Here is a 22,307-nt window from a genome sequence, read left to right as displayed (position 1 = left end):
AAGCCAACCTCTGGATATGACGCCGAACACGTGGACTCAACTTCTTTGGTCGACCCTGGCGAAGCCTGTTCCGAGTGGAACCTGTCCTGGAAAACCGCTGTATGACCTTGGCCACCATGCTGTAGCTCAGTTTCAGGGTGTTAGCAATCTTCTTATAGCCCAGGCCATCTTTGTGGAGAGCAACAATTCTATTTCTCACATCCTCAGAGAGTTCTTTGCCATGAGGTGCCATGTTGAATATCCAGTGGCCAGTATGAGAGAATTGTACCCAAAACACCAAATTTAACAGCCCTGCTCCCCATTTACACCTGGGACCTTGACACATGACACCAGGGAGGGACAACGACACATTTGGGCACAATTTGGACATGTTCACTGTGGGGTGTACTCACTTATGTTGCCAGCTATTTAGACATTAATGGCTGTGTGTTGAGTTATTTTCAGAAGACAGTAAATCTACACTGCTATACAAGCTGTACACTGACTACTCTAAGTTATATCCAAGTTTCATGTCTATAGTGTTGTCCCATGAAAAGATATAATGAAATATTTGCAGAAATGTGAGGGGTGTACTCACTTTTGTGATACACTGTACATAATACATACATACATACATACATACATACATACATACTGTACATACATATACAAGCTGACAATTGGACTCGTCATCAAGACAGACTGCAGAAACCAGTGTTTCATGTACCTTTTAATGGATGTGGTCAAACTAGTCTTATTTATGTGGGCACATAGATGTTACCAGCAGTTAAGATCATGATCAGGAGGAAGGGCCAGTAAGACATTGTAGAACTTTCTACACCACCAAATTGGTAACACAAGCTGAAGTATGTAAATTTTTGACCCACCATATGTTGTCATAGTTCCAGAAAACCCTGAACATTCGTATGAGCTAATATTTTATATTATAACTGTTTGCATTTCTGCTCTTGCAGTGGTATTCTATAGGTAAAGAAAAAAATGTACTGGTATTGACTACCAAAATTTCTGGTCTCAGCTATTTGCAAGCAGAGGGATTGATGAAGGAGCAGCGTGTGACCACGAGTATGTTCAGGCTTCATTAAGAGCTTAGCCGCAGACACCAGAGTGAACATTCCTTTAGGAAAAAAGCAGCAGAGAGATGCATGACCTTGCTTCAATGTTCCCATCAATCAAGCCATCTAATCAGTGTAATGTATCACAGCATCTTAATGGTGTGACTCTATGGTGAAGGTGAGAAAAAGCCATAAAGATTCAGAATGTCTAGAGGGTGTGCGAGACTTCGATCTTGCAAGACTGGGTCTTATTGTTTGCTTTGATAAATGATGAGAAATGGACATTATGTAAAGGAAAAGTGAGAGGCAGCTTTATTAAACCTGAGCTCCTGGCAGCTTCTCATTGTTTTAAAAAAAGAGTGTTAAAATAGGAGAAGAGAGAGAGGAGAGGAGAGAGAGAGAGAGAGAGAGAGAGAGAGAGAGAGAGAGAGAGAGAGAGAGAGAGAGAGAGAGAGAGAGAGCTGAAAGAGAGAGCGAGAAAGAATAAGGTGAATCAAAGTCAAAAACAACCATATTGTGTAACTGAGCTGAAAGAAACAAAACCTGCTGAAAGGAGGAGGGCTGTTCATATCTCCAGAATTAAGGAACAAAAAAAATAATATTTTTACCAAGGGTAAATGGGGTTTAAATGGTCATTTTTAAAGGAAGATAACTTCTTGACCCCTACCCTATTACTACTGGCATAGCCCCCAACACTCCATCCCAAAGACATCAATAACCCAATCACACACCTAACTACATTTATTATAAGCTATTCCCAAATGTCAATAAATGTAAGAATATTCAATATCATTATCTATAAGTTATTAATGTGCCATCAACATTTTGACAGCTATTAAAAATGTCTCACCAAAGTAAAAACAATACAAATATTAGATGTGTGGTATCTATATTTTTGTCATGTTGTCAGAAAAGTACTTGCTTAATTAGTTGCAGAAGTTCAAATTAATAACTGATGTAGACTTCATGTATGTAGATACACTGATCAGCCATAACATTAAAACCTCCTTGTTTCTACACTCACTGTCCATTTTATCAGCTCCACTTACCATGTAGAAGCACTTTGTAGTTCTACAATTACTGACTGTAGTCCATCTGTTTCTCTACATGCTTTTTTAACCTGCTTTCACCCTGTTCTTTAATGGTCAGGACCCCTACAGGACCACCACAGACACATTATTTAGGTGGTGGATGATTCTCAGCACTGCAGTGACACTGACATGGTGGTGGTAGAGCAGCTGTGGTGGTAGGGCAGCTGTAGCCTAGTGGTTAAGGTACTGGACTAGTAATCAGAAGGTTGCCGGTTCAAGCCTCACCTCCGCAAGGTTGCAACTGTTGGGCCCTTAAGCAAGGCCCTTAACCCTCAATTGCTTAGACTGTATACTGTCACAACTGTAAGTCGCTTTGGATAAAAGCGTCTGCTAAATGCTGAAAATGTCAATGTCAATGTTAGTGTGTGTTGTGCTGGTATGAGTGGATAAGACACAGCAGCGCTGCTGGAGTTTTTAAATACTGTGTCCACTCACTGTCCACTCTATTAGACACACCTACCTAGTTGGTCCACCTTGTAGATGTAAAGTCAGAGATGATCGCTCATCTTTTGCTGATGTTTGAGGTCTTCTAGACCTTCATCAGTGGTCATAGGACATTGCACACGGGGCGCTGTTGGCTGGATATTTTTTTGGTTGGTGGACTATTCTCAGTCCAGCAGTGACAGTGAGGTGTTTAAAAACTCCATCGGAATTGCTGTGTCTTATCCACTTATACCAGCATAACACACACTAACACACCACCACCATATCATTGTCACTGCAGTGCTGAGAATGATCCACCACCCAAATAATGTAGTGTCCTTGGAGAGTCCTGGCCACTGAAGAACAGCATGAAAGAGCGCTAACAAAGCATGCAGAGAAACAGATGGACTACAGTCAGTAATTGTAGAACTACAAAGTGCTTCTATATGGTAAGTGGAGCTGATAAAATAGACAGTGAGTGTAGAAACAATGAGGTTGTTTTAATGTTATGGCTGATCGGTGTATGTGTATTTTTGTAGCTGTATGTGTGTAACCTGTAAAAAAAAAAAACTGTTCAAGTCCCCGTGATATAAAAGGAAAGCACACTGAGAGGAACTGAGCCAGAGACACAGGATCCACCCAGAACTGAGAGCTTTCCCATGAGGAAAAGCAGCCCAGCCTACATAATTCATCCTAGCCATCCAGTGCTAAAATATTAATGCTGGGACAACCACTCCCTTTTCTTTCCTTTCTCTTTTAATCTGTTCTTCATAAAAGGATTCGATCCAGCTCTCTTAAACTGTACACCAGCTAATGTGTGTATGTGCAGACTATACTGTTTAGCTATATACAGTGTATCACAAAAGTGAGTACACCCCTCACATTTCTGCAGATATTTAAGTATATCTTTTCATGGGACAACACTGACAAAATGACACTTTGACACAATGAAAAGTAGTCTGTGTGCAGCTTATATAACAGTGTAAATTTATTCTTCCCTAAAAATAACTCAATATACAGCCATTAATGTCTAAACCACCGGCAACAAAAGTGAGTACACCCCTTAGTGAAAGTGTCAATATTTTGTGTGGCCACCATTATTTCCCAGAACTGCCTTAACTCTCCTGGGCATGGAGTTTACCAGAGCTTCACAGGTTGCCACTGGAATGCTTTTCCACTCCTCCATGACGACATCACGGAGCTGGCGGATATTCGAGACTTTGCGCTCCTCCACCTTCCGCTTGAGGATGCCCCAAAGATGTTCTATTGGGTTTAGGTCTGGAGACATGCTTGGCCAGTCCATCACCTTTACCCTCAGCCTCTTCAATAAAGCAGTGGTCGTCTTAGAGGTGTGTTTGGGGTCATTATCATGCTGGAACACTGCCCTGCGACCCAGTTTCCGGAGGGAGGGGATCATGCTCCGCTTCAGTATTTCACAGTACATATTGGAGTTCATGTGTCCCTCAATGAAATGTAACTCCCCAACACCTGCTGCACTCATGCAGCCCCAGACCATGGCATTCCCACCACCATGCTTGACTGTAGGCATGACACACTTATCTTTGTACTTCTCACTTGATTGCCACCACACATGCTTGAGACCATCTGAACCAAACAAATTAATCTTGGTCTCATCAGACCATAGGACATGGTTCCAGTAATCCATGTCCTTTGTTGACATGTCTTCAGCAAACTGTTTGCGGGCTTTCTTGTGTAGAGACTTCAGAAGAGGCTTCATTCTGGGGTGACAGCCATGCAGACCAATTTGATGTAGTGTGCGGCGTATGGTCTGAGCACTGACAGGCTGACCCCCCACCTTTTCAATCTCTGCAGCAATGCTGACAGCACTCCTGCGCCTATCTTTCAAAGACAGCAGTTGGATGTGACGCTGAGCACGTGCACTCAGCTTCTTTGGACGACCAACACGAGGTCTGTTCTGAGTGGACCCTGCTCTTTTAAAACGCTGGATGATCTTGGCCACTGTGCTGCAGCTCAGTTTCAGGGTGTTGGCAATCTTCTTGTAGCCTTGGCCATCTTCATGTAGCGCAACAATTCGTCTTTTAAGATCCTCAGAGAGTTCTTTGCCATGAGGTGCCATGTTGGAACTTTCAGTGACCAGTATGAGAGAGTGTGAGAGCTGTACTACTAAATTGAACACACCTGCTCCCTATGCACACCTAAGACCTAGTAACACTAACAAATCACATGACATTTTGGAGGGAAAATGACAAGCAGTGCTCAATTTGGACATTTAGGGGTGTAGTCTCTTAGGGGTGTACTCACTTTTGTTGCCGGTGGTTTAGACATTAATGGCTGTATATTGAGTTATTTTTAGGGAAGAATAAATTTACACTGTTATATAAGCTGCACACAGACTACTTTTCATTGTGTCAAAGTGTCATTTTGTCAGTGTTGTGCCATGAAAAGATATACTTAAATATCTGCAGAAATGTGAGGGGTGTACTCACTTTTGTGATACACTGTACATATACACAGTGGGACCAAAAATCTAAAACCACTAGCAAAAATGCTTCTAATCTCTTAGAATCTCTTATTTCTAATCTGTTAGTTATTAAGATTTGAATTTGATGTCTGCAACACACTTGGTACACAGGCTTGTTTACCACTGTGTTACATCACCTTTCAATTAATTACACTTACAATGGTTTGGGAACTGGGGATGGTAATTGTTGAAGATTTGCAAGTGGAATCTTTTGCCTGTTTTTGTTTCATACAAGATGTCAGCTGCTCAAAAGTGTGTGGTCGCCATTGTCTGATTCTTCTTCACATAATGCACCATACATTTTTAATAGGGGACAGAGCTGGACTGCAGGCAGGCCAATCAAGCACACACACACTTTGTGTCTACAAAGCATTTGGCATTGTCTTGCTTAAATAACCATGGACTTGACTTCCTTGGGGAAAAGTTGTCTTGATGGCAGCATACGTCTCTATCAAATCCCAATATAAGCCCTCACATAAATTATACCTTCACACATACCCAAGTCTGGGCACTGATGTCCTTTCACTGATAACAGTCTAAAACCTAACATTCTTTTTTTCCTTACAGAAAACAAGCTGAAACACGAACACATCTGACCACAGCACGTTTCCACATGTGTTTTGGTCCATCTAAGATGCATCTCAGGCCCAGAGAACTTGGCAGCATTTTTGCACAGTGTTAATGTATGATTTTCTCTTTGTGTACAAGACTTGATGCAGCGGTGGACTGTGTTAAGTGCAGCAGATTTCTGAAGTATCATGTGGCTATACATTTCACAACAGCACAACTGTTTCTCATTCATCGCTGTCTGAGAGCTTGACGATCAAGCTTATTCAACAGTGGTCTCCAAGGTTGGAAGATTACTCCTGATTTCCTGAATCTTTTCACAGTATTATGCATGGTAGATAGTAAAAGTGGGGCTGGGCGGTATATCACGAATATCGATATATTCGATATTACTTTTTACACAATGTTAAAAAATGGCAATATTCGATATATAGAGTATGTCTAGGATACACAGGTTACAGTTTAAGAATATTTAAAACAGCACAGGTACTTCGCATAACGCTTTCTCTAGCACATGAGGGGGTGGGGGTGTGCACGGCTCTTTTCAAATGAATTATTCATTGGAATCGAATCAGGGAGCTGTGCTCTTATCTATGGTAAAGATTCATTCGTTTTGCTCATTTGTGAAAGAGATTCATTCATGGTTCAAACCTTAAACAGCTGTATAAACCAATCAGAGCTTTTGAATTCAGATTTTGGGTGGAATTTCAATCTCTCTCTTGATTAGCTAAAAAGGCATAAGCGACAGTTTAGTGAACAAATTACCAGTTTCAGCGTTTTACCTTATAGGAGGATAAACACAGTTGGAAATGGATTTATATATTCTGGAAATATTCTGGAAACATATAAGGTGGCTTTCAAGAAGAAAAACAAGGTGATTATATCCCTAATGGAACAACATGCAGGTAAGCAGAGGTTATGATTTTATACTGCTGTGTGGTTGATCTGGGTCGAGGTGCTGTTGTTTAACACAAAATAATACAAAATATAAACACTGTAATTCTGTCAGAATTGATCAGAACTACAATGTGTTGTGTTTTTAAGAAAACTTGTAAACCAAATAAGCTAAAATACGCTATAACTAAAACTGTACTTTAAGTTTACATTATATTGTATCGTATCGTATATCATCACTTCTCAAAAGCATATCGAGATATGAGTTTTTTTAGTCATATCGCACAGCCCTAAGTAAAAGCCCTAAATTATTTGCAATCTTTGTGCGAAATAATGTTCTTTTTGAACTGACTGACAATTACCTCAAGAGGTTTGGCACAAATTGGTAAACAACGACTCCTCTTAACCTGCAAAGACTCTTTGGCGGGTCCTCAATTAAATCCAGTCAAGATTACATAACCTGTTACAAATTTTCCTGCTTAAAACATACCATAACTTGAACATTTTATAAACTTTTTATAACATTTTTTAAACCACACACAAAAGCACTAAACACCCACTAAACCACAACAGCTATGTTGCTTTTTTTCTACTGGACAGTTTCACATTTTTGTTAAATAAAAAGGATAAGCAATACAAAGTCCTAACAAAGAATGGAAATGCTAAAATTATGATTTGGAAACCTTATCCCTATCTAGGAATATGGGGAGTGCACAGTAATTTCAATGGAAATATGGAAAGATGTGTTTCAATCATTTAAACTGTTAAATACAAGTAAATGCTTCAGTTTGTGTCCTTATGCAAGAGCAGGTGAATTTCAGTAGCATAATCTTTTTTCTTCCACAAGTGGCCATATGTGTGAAGCAGGTGATGCACACTTTTAAATAGTAAAACAAAGTCACTGGGGTCATGTTAAACACAATTTTGGAATGCAGCACCTGTTAATTGAACTTTTACCCAAAAGAATATTATTGTTTATTTTTCTGAAGCTGATAAATGTGCTATTGTGCACAGTCTTTGATGAAGATATTAGATGCACTGAGTGTGAATTACTATGGGCCGCACTTGACAAGAAATACAAGTGTGTGTATTTGTGTGTGTACACTTTGCTAAAGCAATACATTTCCCCAAGCAGTGGTGTAATATGCTGTCTGACCTACACATTTCTCTTCACTCCAGCAGGTAATCTCTATCCTTCGCACACCGTATTATGTTCTGTCTCTCACAGGACACACACTTACACACAAGCAATAACTATTTGTCATTTATGTGTGAAAGCAAAGCAGCACCACAGACAGATATTGCCATGCACCACTGCTATAAATCACTCTCCATCAATCCCAAAGACGCACGCACGCACGCACACACACACACACACACACACACACACACATTTGATATGAATAGGATGCATGGACAGTAGTGACAATATGTAATAACAGAATGTATGTAAAGGTCAAACAATACACAATATAAGTTCTGTCTAGTAGAACAATGAAGTCACTCAAGCTTTCCAACCAGCAAAGCCATTACCATTTCATAATGTCTTAGCAAGCTGTAGATCTGCCTGATAGTCAGAGCACAGATCACAATATGTTTACAGCTTTACCTTTTTAAATAGGGTGTGTAATGCACCAGTTAGTTGCTCATTAGTCGTTAGTCGACTTCAGCTGGTGATATGTCTGTGCCCATCCAAATATTTAAATATTTATTTTTACGTCATGTTTTACACACTTTGGTTACATTCATGACAGAAACACAGTCATGGACAATTTTGTATCTCCAATTCACCTCACTTGCATGTCTTAGGACTGTGGGAGGAAACCGGAGCTCCCGAAGGAAACCCACACAGACACAGGGAGAACATGCAAACTCCACACAGAAAGGACCCAGTAAAGGGTTGGGGGGATCAGAGGACCCACCTGGGGATCAAACTCAGGATCTTCTTGCTGTGAGGGGACAGTGCTACCCACTGATCCACCGTGCCATCCTTGCACATCCAAATGAGTTAATTAAATAAATAAATAATCTAATCTTTCTTGTTCCTTCTCGTGCTTCTTGTACCACTGAGTCTATGGTGATTTCCATTTACACTGCATTTGCAGCATTTAGCAGATGCATTTATGTAAAGCGACTTACAATTATGACAAAATACAATTTGAGCAATGAGATGAACATCAGGTACAGCACATAAACTGGCTAATAGCATCCGTGCGGTAAAACATGCTGGTGGCAGCATCATGCTATGGGCTGGGGGGCTGGTAACTGCCAACTGCATATTTTTGAAAAGATAATGTTCATTGAAATGTATGCTTTTTATTTCATTTCAGTTAATGTTACTGGCAGGTGCTCAGGTATTACACTAGCCCATCATCGCTAAGACACAGATTTAAATCTCAGCTGTCCTACTGGCCAGGTGTCTACACAGACATCATGGGCTAAGTCTTAGTGGGTGGTGGTGGCGTGAAGCCCTGCAATGGGTTGGTGCCCTGTTCTGGATATTTCTAAGTTTTGCCTCCCATAATAAGCTAATGTTTTTTGTTTTTTTTATAAGATGCCCAAAAAATGGTTAAGTGTTCACATACTTTTGGCCGTAAAAGTAAAAGCATCTAAAACATCTAAAATGACGCCCTTTGGAGAGAAGTCAGATCTTTGCCTTCTACACCACTCAGTAGTGTGCACTGACCCAGAGTAGCATAATAGGATTTCCTCTCACAGTAAAAGCTCAGAGCACTCTTTTTAGTTCAGGTCCATATTTATACCTAAAGCAAGATTCAATAAAGGAGCTGTGAATGGAAAAGCACTGTGCACTGACACTCCTATTGCTAAAAGCAGAATGAAATAGAATCCTACAGACTAAAATGGACACGCACATTTCATGTTTTTAAACCTGTATAAGTACTGCTGTATAAAAGGTAAAGGGGCACAAAATTACTAAAAGCACATAGACACACCTTTAAACTAGTAGAATCAGCCAATTTGACATATACAAACTAAACTGGATCGCATGGCAAAGTCAAGAAACCTTTGACAGTATGCCAGTGTTGCACACAAGCCTAAGATCAAACACACACTGTAACACTGTAAAATGGCAAGTAAAAAATTAAAGTGCAGTAAAGTGCAGAAGCTATAATTAATGCATCCATTTTTAATTGCTTTGTAAAATTCAGGTTTTTACTTTTTAATTATGTGTTCGCTCTGAGATTGATCCATGTACAATTCTTCCTGCCATTCACTTCAAGCCCCTTTTACCGTCAACCATTTATTTTTTGTTAGGCAATAAATAGAATTATTAATAACAAATACATTATAAATAAATTATAAATAAATAAATAGAACTATATGCGGCCTCTGCTGGCTGGTCAAAGGTGCCTGTATATTGATAGTGAATAATGGAGAGCATTGCATGACTCTCCGAACACGCATTTCATGACTCTCCAACTGCACACATGTTAAAGGGGGCATGTCCTTGGTAAGGGACGGGGTCTGCAGCATTATTATTATTTTTTTTTGTGCTAGTTATTACTTCTAGTTCTATTAAATTTTTTGTATGTATGATTTGTGTAAATCCTATTCATTTGAATTATTCTCCAGCCACCCAAGGATGGGGGTCCCTGTCGAGTCTGGTTCCTCTCAGGGTTTCTTCTTGTAATTTTAAAGGAGTTTTTCCTTGCCACTGTCGCCCTTGGCTTGCTCAACAGGAGTTTTTGGCCTGTCGGTCCTGGATTCTGTAAAGTTGCTTTGAGACAATGTCCATTGTAAAAGGCACTATACAAATAGCTTGATTTGCAGCAGTGAAGGAAAGATACAAATAAGAAGTTGGATATGATTGGATTGGGAGAAAATGGAAAAAATGCAAAACTCATATAGGCTTGTTTTTGTTGGGGGTAATAAAAATGATCTGCTCTCAAAAACAACATGACCATATATATTTTTTAAAATTAATGAAGTGTGTTAGAAAATGTATTTATAATGTGTTGGTTACTTCATTTCACTCATTTATTTACGTGCATTAAATAAATGTGTGCATTAGATACAAAAAAAACCCACAATCGCCCCAATGCTAGTATAGAGCACTCTGCATTTGGACATTGGGGCAATAAGAATGAATTCTCAGAAGAGATAAATCAGTTGCACAATTCGACAGCTGAATGCTTTAGTTGGCTACCACAGTGCCAGCTTAAAAGTTTGGTTAAAGAAGACTAATGCTCTTGACTGCTAAGTTCCACTGAAGAAAAAAACTTTAATCCTACAGAAAACAATGAGATTATAGAGAATAGTAATCTTATGCAAAGGTTTGGGGAATGTCCTTTGCTGTCTCAGCATGGCCCTGCTCAATAAACAAAGCAAAGTCCATAAAAAAAATGGTTTATCAGGTTCGGTATGGAAAATCTTTACTGGTCAGCACAGTTCAGTATAGTGTTGTATAGAGTCCTGTATAGTATAGAGTCCTGACATCAACACTATTCAACACATATTGAATGAATTGGAATGCTGTATAGAAAAAACGTCAATGCCCAACCTTAAAGCCTTACTAAAAGATGACTAAAAAGAGGCTGGTGTCAGCTAAGAAGCAGCCGACTCCAAATAACAGCAATGGTTTTGCTACACTATAGTAGGTACTTACATTTTTTGTATTTTCAGTGGTTGAGCCATAACGTGCCAGTACAGTATTAATTTATTTGAGTTAAACACTATTTCAGATTCTCTATCCATGTAATAGTATCAAATCAATAAACTACACACATCCTAATTTTATGTAATACTATTATTAGAGTGTTTTCGTACAATGTAATATTTATAGAGCAATTAATTTGCAGCTGAAAAATACTGACCTCTAAAAAACTCCTTTGTAAAAGAAATCTGTCACAGCATGAAGGGCAAAAATTTTATTTAGAGATATGTACCTTGTCCAGCATAGACTATATCATTACTATCGGGTTATTACAAAAATGACAAAACGTTGGCAGGCAGCCTAATGTCGACTGACGGCTAGAAAAATTGTGTTCGCTTCTAAGATGATTAATCTATCAGATCCTATAACACAGAGTGGCATTCTGATGAAGAAGAGTCATGATCAATCACAACTCATTATCACACCTACACTCATACATCACATCAAACTGTGGCCGCGGTTCACTGGCCTGGTTCATGCTGCTCTTTTACCCGGATTCAAAGTCAGTATATTGGACATACTGCTTAGATATAAAACACTGCTTAGATATAGAACAAGGATGGTGTCTCCTAAATTCCATTATTTAATACAAGTACCAAAAGGGAGCAGGAACGTGTGTATGGTCACATGTATCCACATTTCAGCCTAATTTCTGAAAACCAGACATCGAGTTCTGTGTGCCAAAGATAAAAAGGACCACCCAGACTGAATAGCAAAAAGTGCTAAAGCTAAGGTATGGATATGTAAAGGTACCACTGATCCTGAGACATGTATTGTTTTTTTTTATATATTTTTTTCTTTATGCATTTTCTCCCCTTTTTCTCCTGACTTTTTAGAGCGTCCAATTGCCCGATTGCGTCACGCTTACTCTCCACCAATGCCGACCCCCGCTCTGATTTGAGAAGAACAAAGCTAACCCACTATAGCTACCCTCCGATATGTAGGCAGCAGCTGTATGCATTTGTCACCCACACTAGGAGAGTGCACATATGCGAATCAGCTTTGTGTACGGAGAGTTACACTCTGATCCACACTCTGTCCCTGCCTCTGTGCACTCGCCTAGTGTGCCACTACAGTCCAGCTGGATGGCAGAGCTGAGATTCGATACGATGTATTTAAGATCCCAGCTCTGGTGCGCTAGAGTGTGTTTTTACCGCTGCCCCATCTGAGCGGCATATATATTGTTTTTTTAAGGCAACATTTCTTCCTGGTTATTTCAGCAAGACAATCGTTCAACCAGGTGTCGTTCTGCACACACTACAACAATGTGGTTTTGTTAAAAAAGAATGCATGTGCTTGACTGGCCTGTCTGCAGTCCAGATCTGTCTCTTATTAAAATGTATGGTGAATCGTGGAGAAAAATTAAACAACAGCAATCACGGACTGTTAATCAGCTGAAGTTTCATATCAAGCAAGAATGGAAAATATTTCACTGTGAAAACTGTAACAATTAGTGTCCTCAGTTCCCAAACCATTAAAAAATCTCATTAATAGGAAGGGTGATGAAACACTAAACAAACTTTTTTGAGCGTGTTGCAGGCATCAAATTCCAAATATGTTTATATTTTAAAAATACAATAAAGTTCGTCAGTAAACTATAAGTGTGTTTATTAGTTCTTGGTGCTTGTAAAAACACAGTAATATTTGTATATGGATCATGATTACAGAGTAACTTAAGAACCATGTTCAGTTGGTTTTATTTGTTAAGCAGAGGTTATGGAAGTGAATAAAAAAGAATTACTTTCTGTTTTTAATCATATCGTTAACCATTTATCAAGATGCCTACCATGTAATCTTAAAAGTGAGAAACATTTCCCTAGCAAGCATGTACAGGATGTACAGTATCTAACTACAGTGCACAAGGTTTTATTAAAAGTCGATTATCAAGTCAGATCCAAGAAGATTTAGTTAGTGTGTGAATGTGTATGTGCATGTGTCTGCGTACCTTAATGTATCCTCCGGTGGACACAAATACTCTATTATCAGGAGAGAAGTGAAGGTCAGTCACCCAGCCTCCATGAAAAGAATCCATCGAATCTTTGGACTTGCGGGAGCAGACCTTCAGCAGGTCTCCGTTTAGCATGTTCCACAGCTGCAGAACAAATTAAAAAAAGCCTTATTTTCAATTCATCCTTATTGTGTATTACAATTTAAAGAATGGTTAGCAAATGGCAACAATATCCTAAAAGTGGGTACCAGAATTATTAGCGCTCATCCAACCTATACAAAAAAACACCTGGATGATTCCCAAAGCTGTTCTATAGACAGACAGACAGATAGAAATAGGTTTTTTTTTATATCTTCTTTTGTTATTTTGTAAAGGCAAAGCCATACAAACACTAAACGAAAGTCAAACATACTGTTGGTAGTGTGATGGTTTTGGGGTGCTTTGCTGTGTTATTATGTGAACAACAAAATGCACTTTATATAAAAGAAATATAAAAGAAAATGTAAGGCCATCTGTCCATGAGCTGAAGCTGGGGTGCAATTTGGGTTATGTAGGACAACACTGATCAAAAAATGAATACAAAATACAAAAAGCAAGTTGTCTGAAACTGAAAAAAATTAAAAGGCTGAATTTTTTAAACTGCACTAGTCAAAGTACTAATCCTAATTAAGATGCTTTGGCGAGATGCAAAACTAGCTGATAATGCTTGGTGGTGGTGGTGCAAGAGTTAAGTTAAATGAATGAATAAATGGCTTTATTTGTCATATATACATATACAGGTGTAAGCTACAACGAAATTCTTTCTTCGCATATCCCAACTTGTTTGGAGGTTGGGGTCAGAGCGCAGGGTCAGCCATCGTACAGTGCTCCTGGAGCATAGAGGATTAAGGGTCTTGCCCAAGGGCCCAACAGTGGTTGCATGGCAGAGCTGGGATTCGAATTCTCAACCTTTCAGTTGATAGCCCAAAGCTCTACCCACTTTGCTACCATCCCGAAATTACTATACAAACAGTGATAACTGCTTTTACTTCCACTGTTTTCAAAATCTGGGATTGACTGCAGATGTGTTCTGTATTCTGAATGCTTCTAGTCCATTACTGCTAAGCTGCCAAACCAATAAAGAGTTTATAAATAATGTGAGCTGGAGCACAGTGGAACCAGAGGGCTTGACTTACACACATTTAAGTGGGCTGGGTTCTTGTTTCAGACGTCCTTGCGTCTCTATTTATATCTCATACACACTGTCACACTCAGTCTCACTTGCTTTTTCCATCTTCAAAATCTGTGTAAATGCCTGTAATGCGATAATCCAGGCTTCTTTCGCACATGCAGGTTTTACACAACAACTAGCAAACCTTCACACATGACTTGCCAGGTACACACAGAGTGACGTATAAGGTGTGTCTTTATTCTGCTCAGCAGCCTATTCTCAAAGTAATTTACTCCTGATTGACAGACCATTCACTCACCAATGATTCCACATTACAGACTCATACCTGGGTTATCAGTAGCACTTTTATTTCTTAGTTATCTCAAACCTGTTTGTTTTACACCACCAGAGGAGTAATTAGCTCCACTAGTGTATCTTTGTGATTTTGCATCCCATTTTATAACTTCATATATACAGAACTTATAATTGTGTTCTGTGGGTCTGGAAGGAAAATCAATCATGTCAACTTTAACATTTAAAATTATAAGATTTAATTTACTTTTAAGCAGTACAAAGCATATGAGCTGTCATAGTAAACATAAAGGCACAAAGATTTCTGAAGGTTTTCTGAACCTAAACAAACCAAATGTTGCCAGAGTTTTAAAATGTAGAATAATGTGTCAGGATATTTAAAAAGACAAATCAGAGAGGTACAGGCTATGTTTCTATACTAGTAGGTCCTAGTCTACATATTATATATTGATGAGCCCAAGACATTAGGACGACCTCACGAAAAAGTGCATGGCAATGCCTATTTCATTACAACTGTGCATGTCACAGTCAGGGATATATTAAATATCAGGCTGATAATAATTACTCATAGTACATGCATAAATGCAGAATATATAATCAGCATGAAGACCTGAGTGACTTTAATAAGGGCCATATTGTTATGACAAGGTGACAGGGTTAAAGTACCACAGAAAAAGTAAGGGGAGCTCACAGATGAGAAATGAAATAGAGAGCAAGGACAAGATTTAATAATAATAAAAAAAACAAAAAAAAACAAAGCTGAAATCTTGAAGCTGATGTGTCTGGCATGAATGTGCATATTATAACAGTAGGGAATAAAGATCCCTACCGCCCTGTCTTCTTAATTGAAAGGTTTGCAGATTTTTATCGGAAGGCCAATGGGAAATAAGTGAACATAACAGGGTATATGCCAAAAATTCAAAACAAATAAAGCACATAAAAAAAATGAGTAGTTATTATTATACACTTTAAAACACATCGATATCCCCTACTGAGGCAGCCAAGGTAGAGAGCATTTTGGGTGCATTTGGATGTGTGAATGCAGCTACGCTAAATAGCTATATTATATGTCAACACCAATAGTTTTAACATCCTTTCCACAAGACTTGGAGTGTGTTTGTGGATAATGTTGGATGGGAAGATCCAGCTCACCCTTCTCACAACTATTCCACCACAACCATTCATGAACACACTGTAGCTCTCCTAACCTTTACTGACTCAGTCACTGGCTGTTTGATTTAACCTGCAAGCAATGACAAGAGCCGTATGGTCTATGGAAAGTCACATTATGCCCTTCATAAATCATCCACCACACATGCAGGCACCTCAACCAAGCAGCTGAGGTCGTGCTTATGCAGTTACAAAAACCCTGTCTACCTCTCTCATTTCCTAAGGCACAGCCAATTGTGTCTGTTGGATGTATGGCTATGGTGATAGCACTGCTGAGATTTAAAGGAGTTAGGTTGAGCTAGCACATTAGACCAATTTATATAAGCGTACTCTTAGCCAGATGTAAGTTTTAGAATAGAATAGAATGACTTTATTTGTCATATATACATATACAGGTGTACAGTACGATGAAATCCTTTCTTCGCATATCCCAGCTTGTTTGGAAGCCCCAGAAGCGGAGGGGGTTAGGGGCCTTGCTTAAGGGCCCAACAGTGGCAGCATGGCAGAGCCAGGATTCAAACTCTTAACCTTTTGATTGACAGCCCAAAGCTCCACCCACTAGGCTACCACTTTTATTCCCAAGCTTGGCAAGATATCAATGTTTCAGGTACTTTTGCATGGGTATAGTCAATACATGCCCTATTTTATGGGCACAGAAGCCAAAGGTCAAGGAAAAAGCAGATTATGCATGTTATTTGTTTTTTCGATCCAGCACCAACAATGGTAGCCTAGTGGGTAGGGCTTTGATCTATCAACTGAAAGGTTGAGAGTTTGAATTCCAGCTCTGCCATGCAGCCACTGTTGGGCCCTTGAGCAAGACCCTTAACCCTTTCTGCTCCAGGGGCGCCGTACAATGGCTGACCCTGTGCTCTGACCCCAGCTTCCAAACAAGCTGGGATATGCGAAGAAGGAATCTCGTTGTACTGTACACCTGTATATGTATATATGACAAATAAAGACATTCTATTCTCTATACCTATAAAATAGAAGTGTGCTTCATTCATTGATTGCTAAACCCATCCCAGAGTATCACAATGCTTAGTTTATTCTTTTAAATCACTCACCCTGATCTCTCCGTTGTCGTCACCAGTAGCAAGTCGCTTGATGTCCCAGGAGAAACGGCAACTGCGTACACAAGCTTTGTGGCCTTCCAAGAGGAACACCATCTTCCATGATGCACAGCTCCACACCTAAGTACACGGAACAGCATTTACAGGATAAATGCATTCTGCTGGAATCAATGGTCTGAAATGCAGTTGCGATAATCTCTGGCACATCAGCAGAAATCCAATCACAGTAAAATGTGATTACAAGTGGACAATAATTCCACTTGTAATCAGACCAAGTTGCACAGACTGCGCTGAATGAATCTTAATGGAATGCTCATCAACACATACAGAAACCTGTTATATCAGAAATGCTTTATTTATTATCTGCTCAACCACACACAGATGATTGATCCAGTCGTGCTCTCAATAGGGACAGAGCAAAAATGATCACTATATATCCAAAGTATGTGACCATATAGTGATAATTATGTAATGCTAGAATTCCATCTGTATGTATAATGAGCAAACCAGTTACACCATGGCCAAGACAATATCACAAAACATGTCCAGATTGGACTACAAACATGCTAATTAATTAATCTCAGACTGGTGTTAGGAGATCAGGTGAGCTGGTGAATCCAGCTGCCACATAATTATAAAAGTCATTATGTGAATGATTAGCTGCAATGATTTTCATTTCACACACAGAGTGTGTTTACATATCCTAATGATCCAATCCGATCCAATCATGTTTAAGCAGTTATCTGATTAGTGAAGTGCTCATTCAAGCCACATACTCAGGTGCCTGAAATCAGAGAAAGGCTGTTCTTAGCCATCTGGATTTTAACCAGGTTGCATCATAAACAGCACATATAGCTTTGAAGTGTATAATTAAGTATATATAAGACTATTATTTCATTTTAGTGTAGTTACTAAACTAGTGTGATTTGGAATTTATTAAGTGTTTTACACACTTTGGTTACATGCATGACAGGACAGGTATTTAAACTGGAGCTTAAATAAATGTGTTGTATTTTTAGTCAAGTTTTGATGAACACTATGATGCTTTGTTTAATAATGGTGCTCTCAGGTGGTCGGGAGTCTACAGTATACATGATTGGCTAATGTTTTGGGGGTGAGGGGTAGCCATTGGATGGTGCACTTGTCAATGCTCTCTCAGTGCCCATCCCAAACCCAGTGTTGCATTAAGAAGGGCATCCGGTGTAAAACTGTCAAATCACATGTTGACGTGATTTTGTGGTGGCAACCCGATACACTATATTGCCAAAAGTATTCACTCACCCATCCAAATCATTGAATTCAGGTGTTCCAATCACTTCCATGGCCACAGGTGTGTAAAACCAAGCACCTAGGCATGCAGACTGCCTCTACAAAGATTTGTGAAAGAATGGGTCGCTCTCAGGAGCTCAGTGAATTCCAGCGTGGTACCGTGATAGGATGCCAACAAGTCCAGTCGTGAAATTTCCTCACTACTAAATATTCCACAGTCAATTGTCAGTGGTATTATAACAAAGTGGAAGCGATTGGGAACGACAGCAATTCAGCCACAAAGTGGTAGGTCATGTAAAATGACAGAGCGGTGTCAGCAGATGCTGAGGCGCATAGTGTGCAGAGGTCGCCAACTTTCTGCACAATCGCTACAGACCTCCAAACTTCATGTGGTCTTCAGATTAGCTCAAGAACAGTGCATAGAGAGCTTCATGGAAAGGGTTTCCATGGCCGAGCAGCTGCGTCCAAGCATTACAACGCCAAGCGCAATGCAAAGCGTCAGATGCAGTGGTGTAAAGCACGCCGCCACTGGACTCTAGAGCAGTGGAGACGTGTTCTCTGGAGTGACGAATCACGCTTCTCTGTCTGGCAATCTGATGGACGAGTCTGGGTTTGGCAGTACTTGTCTGATTGCATTGTGCCAAGTGTGAAATTTGGTGGAGGGGGGTTTATGGTGTGGGGTTGTTTTTCAGGAGTTGGGCTCGGCCTCTTAGTTCCAGTGAAAGGAACTCAGAGCAGCCAAAGGAAAAAAAAAACAATTCTTGTTTAATGATGTGAAATAATTAATGTGAGAAATAGACAATAAAGAACCAGTTACAGATGCCCGCTTGTTTAAGTCCAATTAAAATGATTGAAATCGTTTGTGAAAGTGTATTTTGCCAGCCACTATGTTTGAATTTTTACCCATTTCTAGCTACAAATAAAAAAAGCTCTTTTTATGTAGCTGAAGAAGTTTAGTAAAATAAACCCGTCTATCTCATTCTCACCTGCGCCGTGTTGTCTGCTAAGCCAATGGAGAAAAGTTTTCCATCAGGGGACGCATCACCTGAGAGAACAGCCCCCTGATGACACACCAGGTCATGCAGCATCTCTCCAGAGCTCAGCTTCCACACCTAATACACAAACGCAAGCACTTTATACACAAACTGAATCAGTTAAAATCAGAACTGCTGTTAGTGCTGGTAAAGATGGGTAAAATGTCTAGTGGTTAATTAAATTAAACTACCTGAAAAGATGAAACACTTAAAAGATGAAATAGAAACACCTAAATCAGTGACACTACTGCATGTATTTATTTGTGCAACATGCATTTACCAGCACTAACAAACTGCCAGATTAAATACAAGATTTCAGAGCATTTATAATGGTTCCACAATAATGATGCTCTCCAGATCTTCCAGGTTCCTAGATCCTTTCTTGTGGACTTCCCTCTTCAGCTCACCTCACAGTTTTTCAGCGAGGTAGGCAGGAAGGACAGGGGACAGATATGGCAAAAGCTGAATTCTTAGACATAATTTTTGGAGCTTTGTACCGCCAATTCAACCATACTATATACTATACAGTATAGACCTAGGTGCTAGGGTGGCACAGTGGTCTAATGCACTAGCCCACCACTACTAAGATTCAAATTTGAATCTCAGCTCTGCTATTGACTGGCTGGACGGCTACACAAACCTGGTTGGCTATGTATGTCTGGAGGAATGTTCAAAAAGGAACCTCATTTATAGAATGCCTTTATTTTTCATATATACATATACAGATGTACAGTACATCTTTCCTCACATATCCCAGCTTGTTTGGAAGCTGGGGTCAGAGCGCAGGGTCAGCCATTGTACAGCACCCCTGGAGCAGATAGGGGCCTTGCTCAAGTGCCAAACAGTGGCAGCATGGCAGAGCCAGGACTCAAACTCTCAACCTTTCAGTTAATAGCCCAAAGTTCTACCCACTAGGCTACTACTGTCCTAAATGCTGCCATTAAAGCCTTTATTGGCTGGTGAATAGTGCCTACACAGAGGTCGTGAATAAGCAATACTACTCTCATAATGAACTCAATTATAGCAAGGTAAAAACACATATCAGAGGGGCTTTGTGTTAGATACAGCCATCCACATTCACAGTAGGGGTCTGCAGCGGTGGACAAAAAATATAACTGGGTAATTGGATATAATAATGAAAAAGGGAAATGCAGAAATAAAATAATTGAAAGAATGTATTACAATTAACTTAATCCAAACAAGATCATTTACTTTAATCTTCGGCCTCTATTTTAAGTGCATTATAGCATTTGTTGCCTGCTGCCAGAAGCCAGCTAAATTTATATGGTACATAAAGAGTTACTATTTATGATGGAAGTTACCTTCACAGTGCCATCAAATGACCACGATAAAAGAGTGGGGAAGGAAGAGGAAGAAGTAAGAAGATGAAACTTTCGGACAGCCTCCTTATGGCCTTCTAATACAAGACATTCTCCTGTTCTCCACCTCCATACCTGCATTTAAAAAGGAAAAGCCAAATATTCAATTCAGGTGTGAACACATGCATGTGCCTATTATACTGTACAGTAATAAAAAATTGTTTTACCTCTACAGTAATTCTAGTCTGTTCAACTTAGCTTTGTTCACCTCATTGGTGGGGTTTGTATGGTGTAAAGACAGTACTCTTACTATGGACCAGAACGAGATAGTCCTGGTGCAGTTCAAGTGAGAAAATGAATAAACCCTGATTTAGAAGTGAATAAAAGTCTTTTTGCTAGGTCTGTCACAGTAACATGATTGCCTAATTACAATTACCTAAACCTAAACCTAATTCCCAATAAAAGTTGGGACAAATATGTGATTTATAACTTCTTTTGGATCTTTATTGGCACAGTAGCTTTGATGAACTGTTTGTTCTGACAGTAGAAGGGCCTGGTTTTAATTCCTCGGCTGGACAGCCAGGGTCCTTTCTGGTGGAGTTTGCATGTTCTCCATGTGTCAGTGTGGGTTTCCTCTGAGTGCTCTGGTTTTCTCCCACAAGTCCAAATACGTACAGTCAGGCCAGTTGGAGCTACCAAATATTGCCCTAAGTGTGTGTGTGTGTGTGTGTGTGTGTGTGCCTGCCCTGTGTTGGATTGGCAACCTGATTGGGGTGTTTCTGCCTTTCTCCCATGGAATCAGACTCACCGTGACCCTGACCAAAATAAAGTGGTGGTAAAACAGACAACAAATGAATGAATGAATGAATGAATGAATGAATTAACCTTATCAACTCACGGTTAAAGACAAAGGAACAGCTTTTAATGTTTTGGCTAAACCAAGGTGATTGTATTTTTTAAATACAATTAAACTTTCAATTTCAATACCTGCAACTAGCAGCTGAATTGGTAACAAGTAAGGGTATCATTATTAAAGAAGGATTCACCAAAGATGCAAGCAAAGATTGATCCAGGCTCACCACACTGTGCCAATCTTTGTAAGAGAATTGTCAAATTGTCAGTTCAAAAAGAATGTTTGTCAACACAAAATGTAAATATCTTTTTGCTGAAAAATGCTTTCACTATTTACAATAAATAATATTGTAAAAAAAAAAAAAGATTCAGGGAATCATTTAATCTCAGATGGACTAAAAAACAGTAAACATGTGGTCAGATGTCAGAAACAAAGTCAAAGAACATCCATACTGTTATTAACATGTCACGGCATAAGTGACATGCATATGTGTGAAGTTACCACTGATACAGAGGCGTATAGCAAGATTTTAAAGAGACATATCTTTTCCCACAACTTTTCCCAGACTGTTGAGGAGCTAAAGGCTTATACATTTTATCAGCTCCACTTACCATATAGGAGCACTTTGTAGTTCTACAATTACTGACTGTAATCCATCTGTTTCTCTGCATGCTTTGTTAGCCCCCTTTCATGCTGTTATTCAATGGTCAGGACTCTCCCAGGACCACTACAGAGCAGGTATTATTTGGGTGGTGGATCATTCTCAGCACTGCAGTGACACTGACATGGTGGTGGCGTGTTAGTGTGTGTTGTGCTGGTATGAGTGGATAAGACACAGAAATGCTGATGGAGTTTTTAAACACCTCACTGTCACTGCTAAGACTGAGAATAGTCCACCAACCAAAAATATATCGAGGTCTAGATGATGACCAACTCAAACAGCAGCAATAGATGAGCGATCGTCTCTGACTTTACAT

At 39.5% G+C, this 22,307-nt stretch overlaps 1 protein-coding gene across 1 annotated transcript in view; it reads right to left on the bottom strand.

The window, feature by feature from the left end:
- The window catches only part of apaf1 (apoptotic peptidase activating factor 1), a 90,327-nt gene that overhangs the window by 14,144 nt on the left and 53,876 nt on the right, over positions 1–22,307 (bottom strand). Inside the window, exons 23-26 of the mRNA XM_062994165.1 lie at positions 20,481–20,612; positions 19,111–19,236; positions 16,850–16,975; positions 13,151–13,297 (exon numbers count right to left, since the gene is read on the bottom strand). Coding sequence (XP_062850235.1) covers positions 13,151–13,297; positions 16,850–16,975; positions 19,111–19,236; positions 20,481–20,612 — 531 coding nt within the window. The remainder of the gene's footprint in view (positions 1–13,150; positions 13,298–16,849; positions 16,976–19,110; positions 19,237–20,480; positions 20,613–22,307) is intronic.

This window comes from Trichomycterus rosablanca, chromosome 1 (genome assembly GCF_030014385.1).
Source record: "Trichomycterus rosablanca isolate fTriRos1 chromosome 1, fTriRos1.hap1, whole genome shotgun sequence".
NCBI lineage: Eukaryota > Metazoa > Chordata > Actinopteri > Siluriformes > Trichomycteridae > Trichomycterus > Trichomycterus rosablanca.
This window is presented reverse-complemented; position numbering and strand designations above follow the sequence as displayed.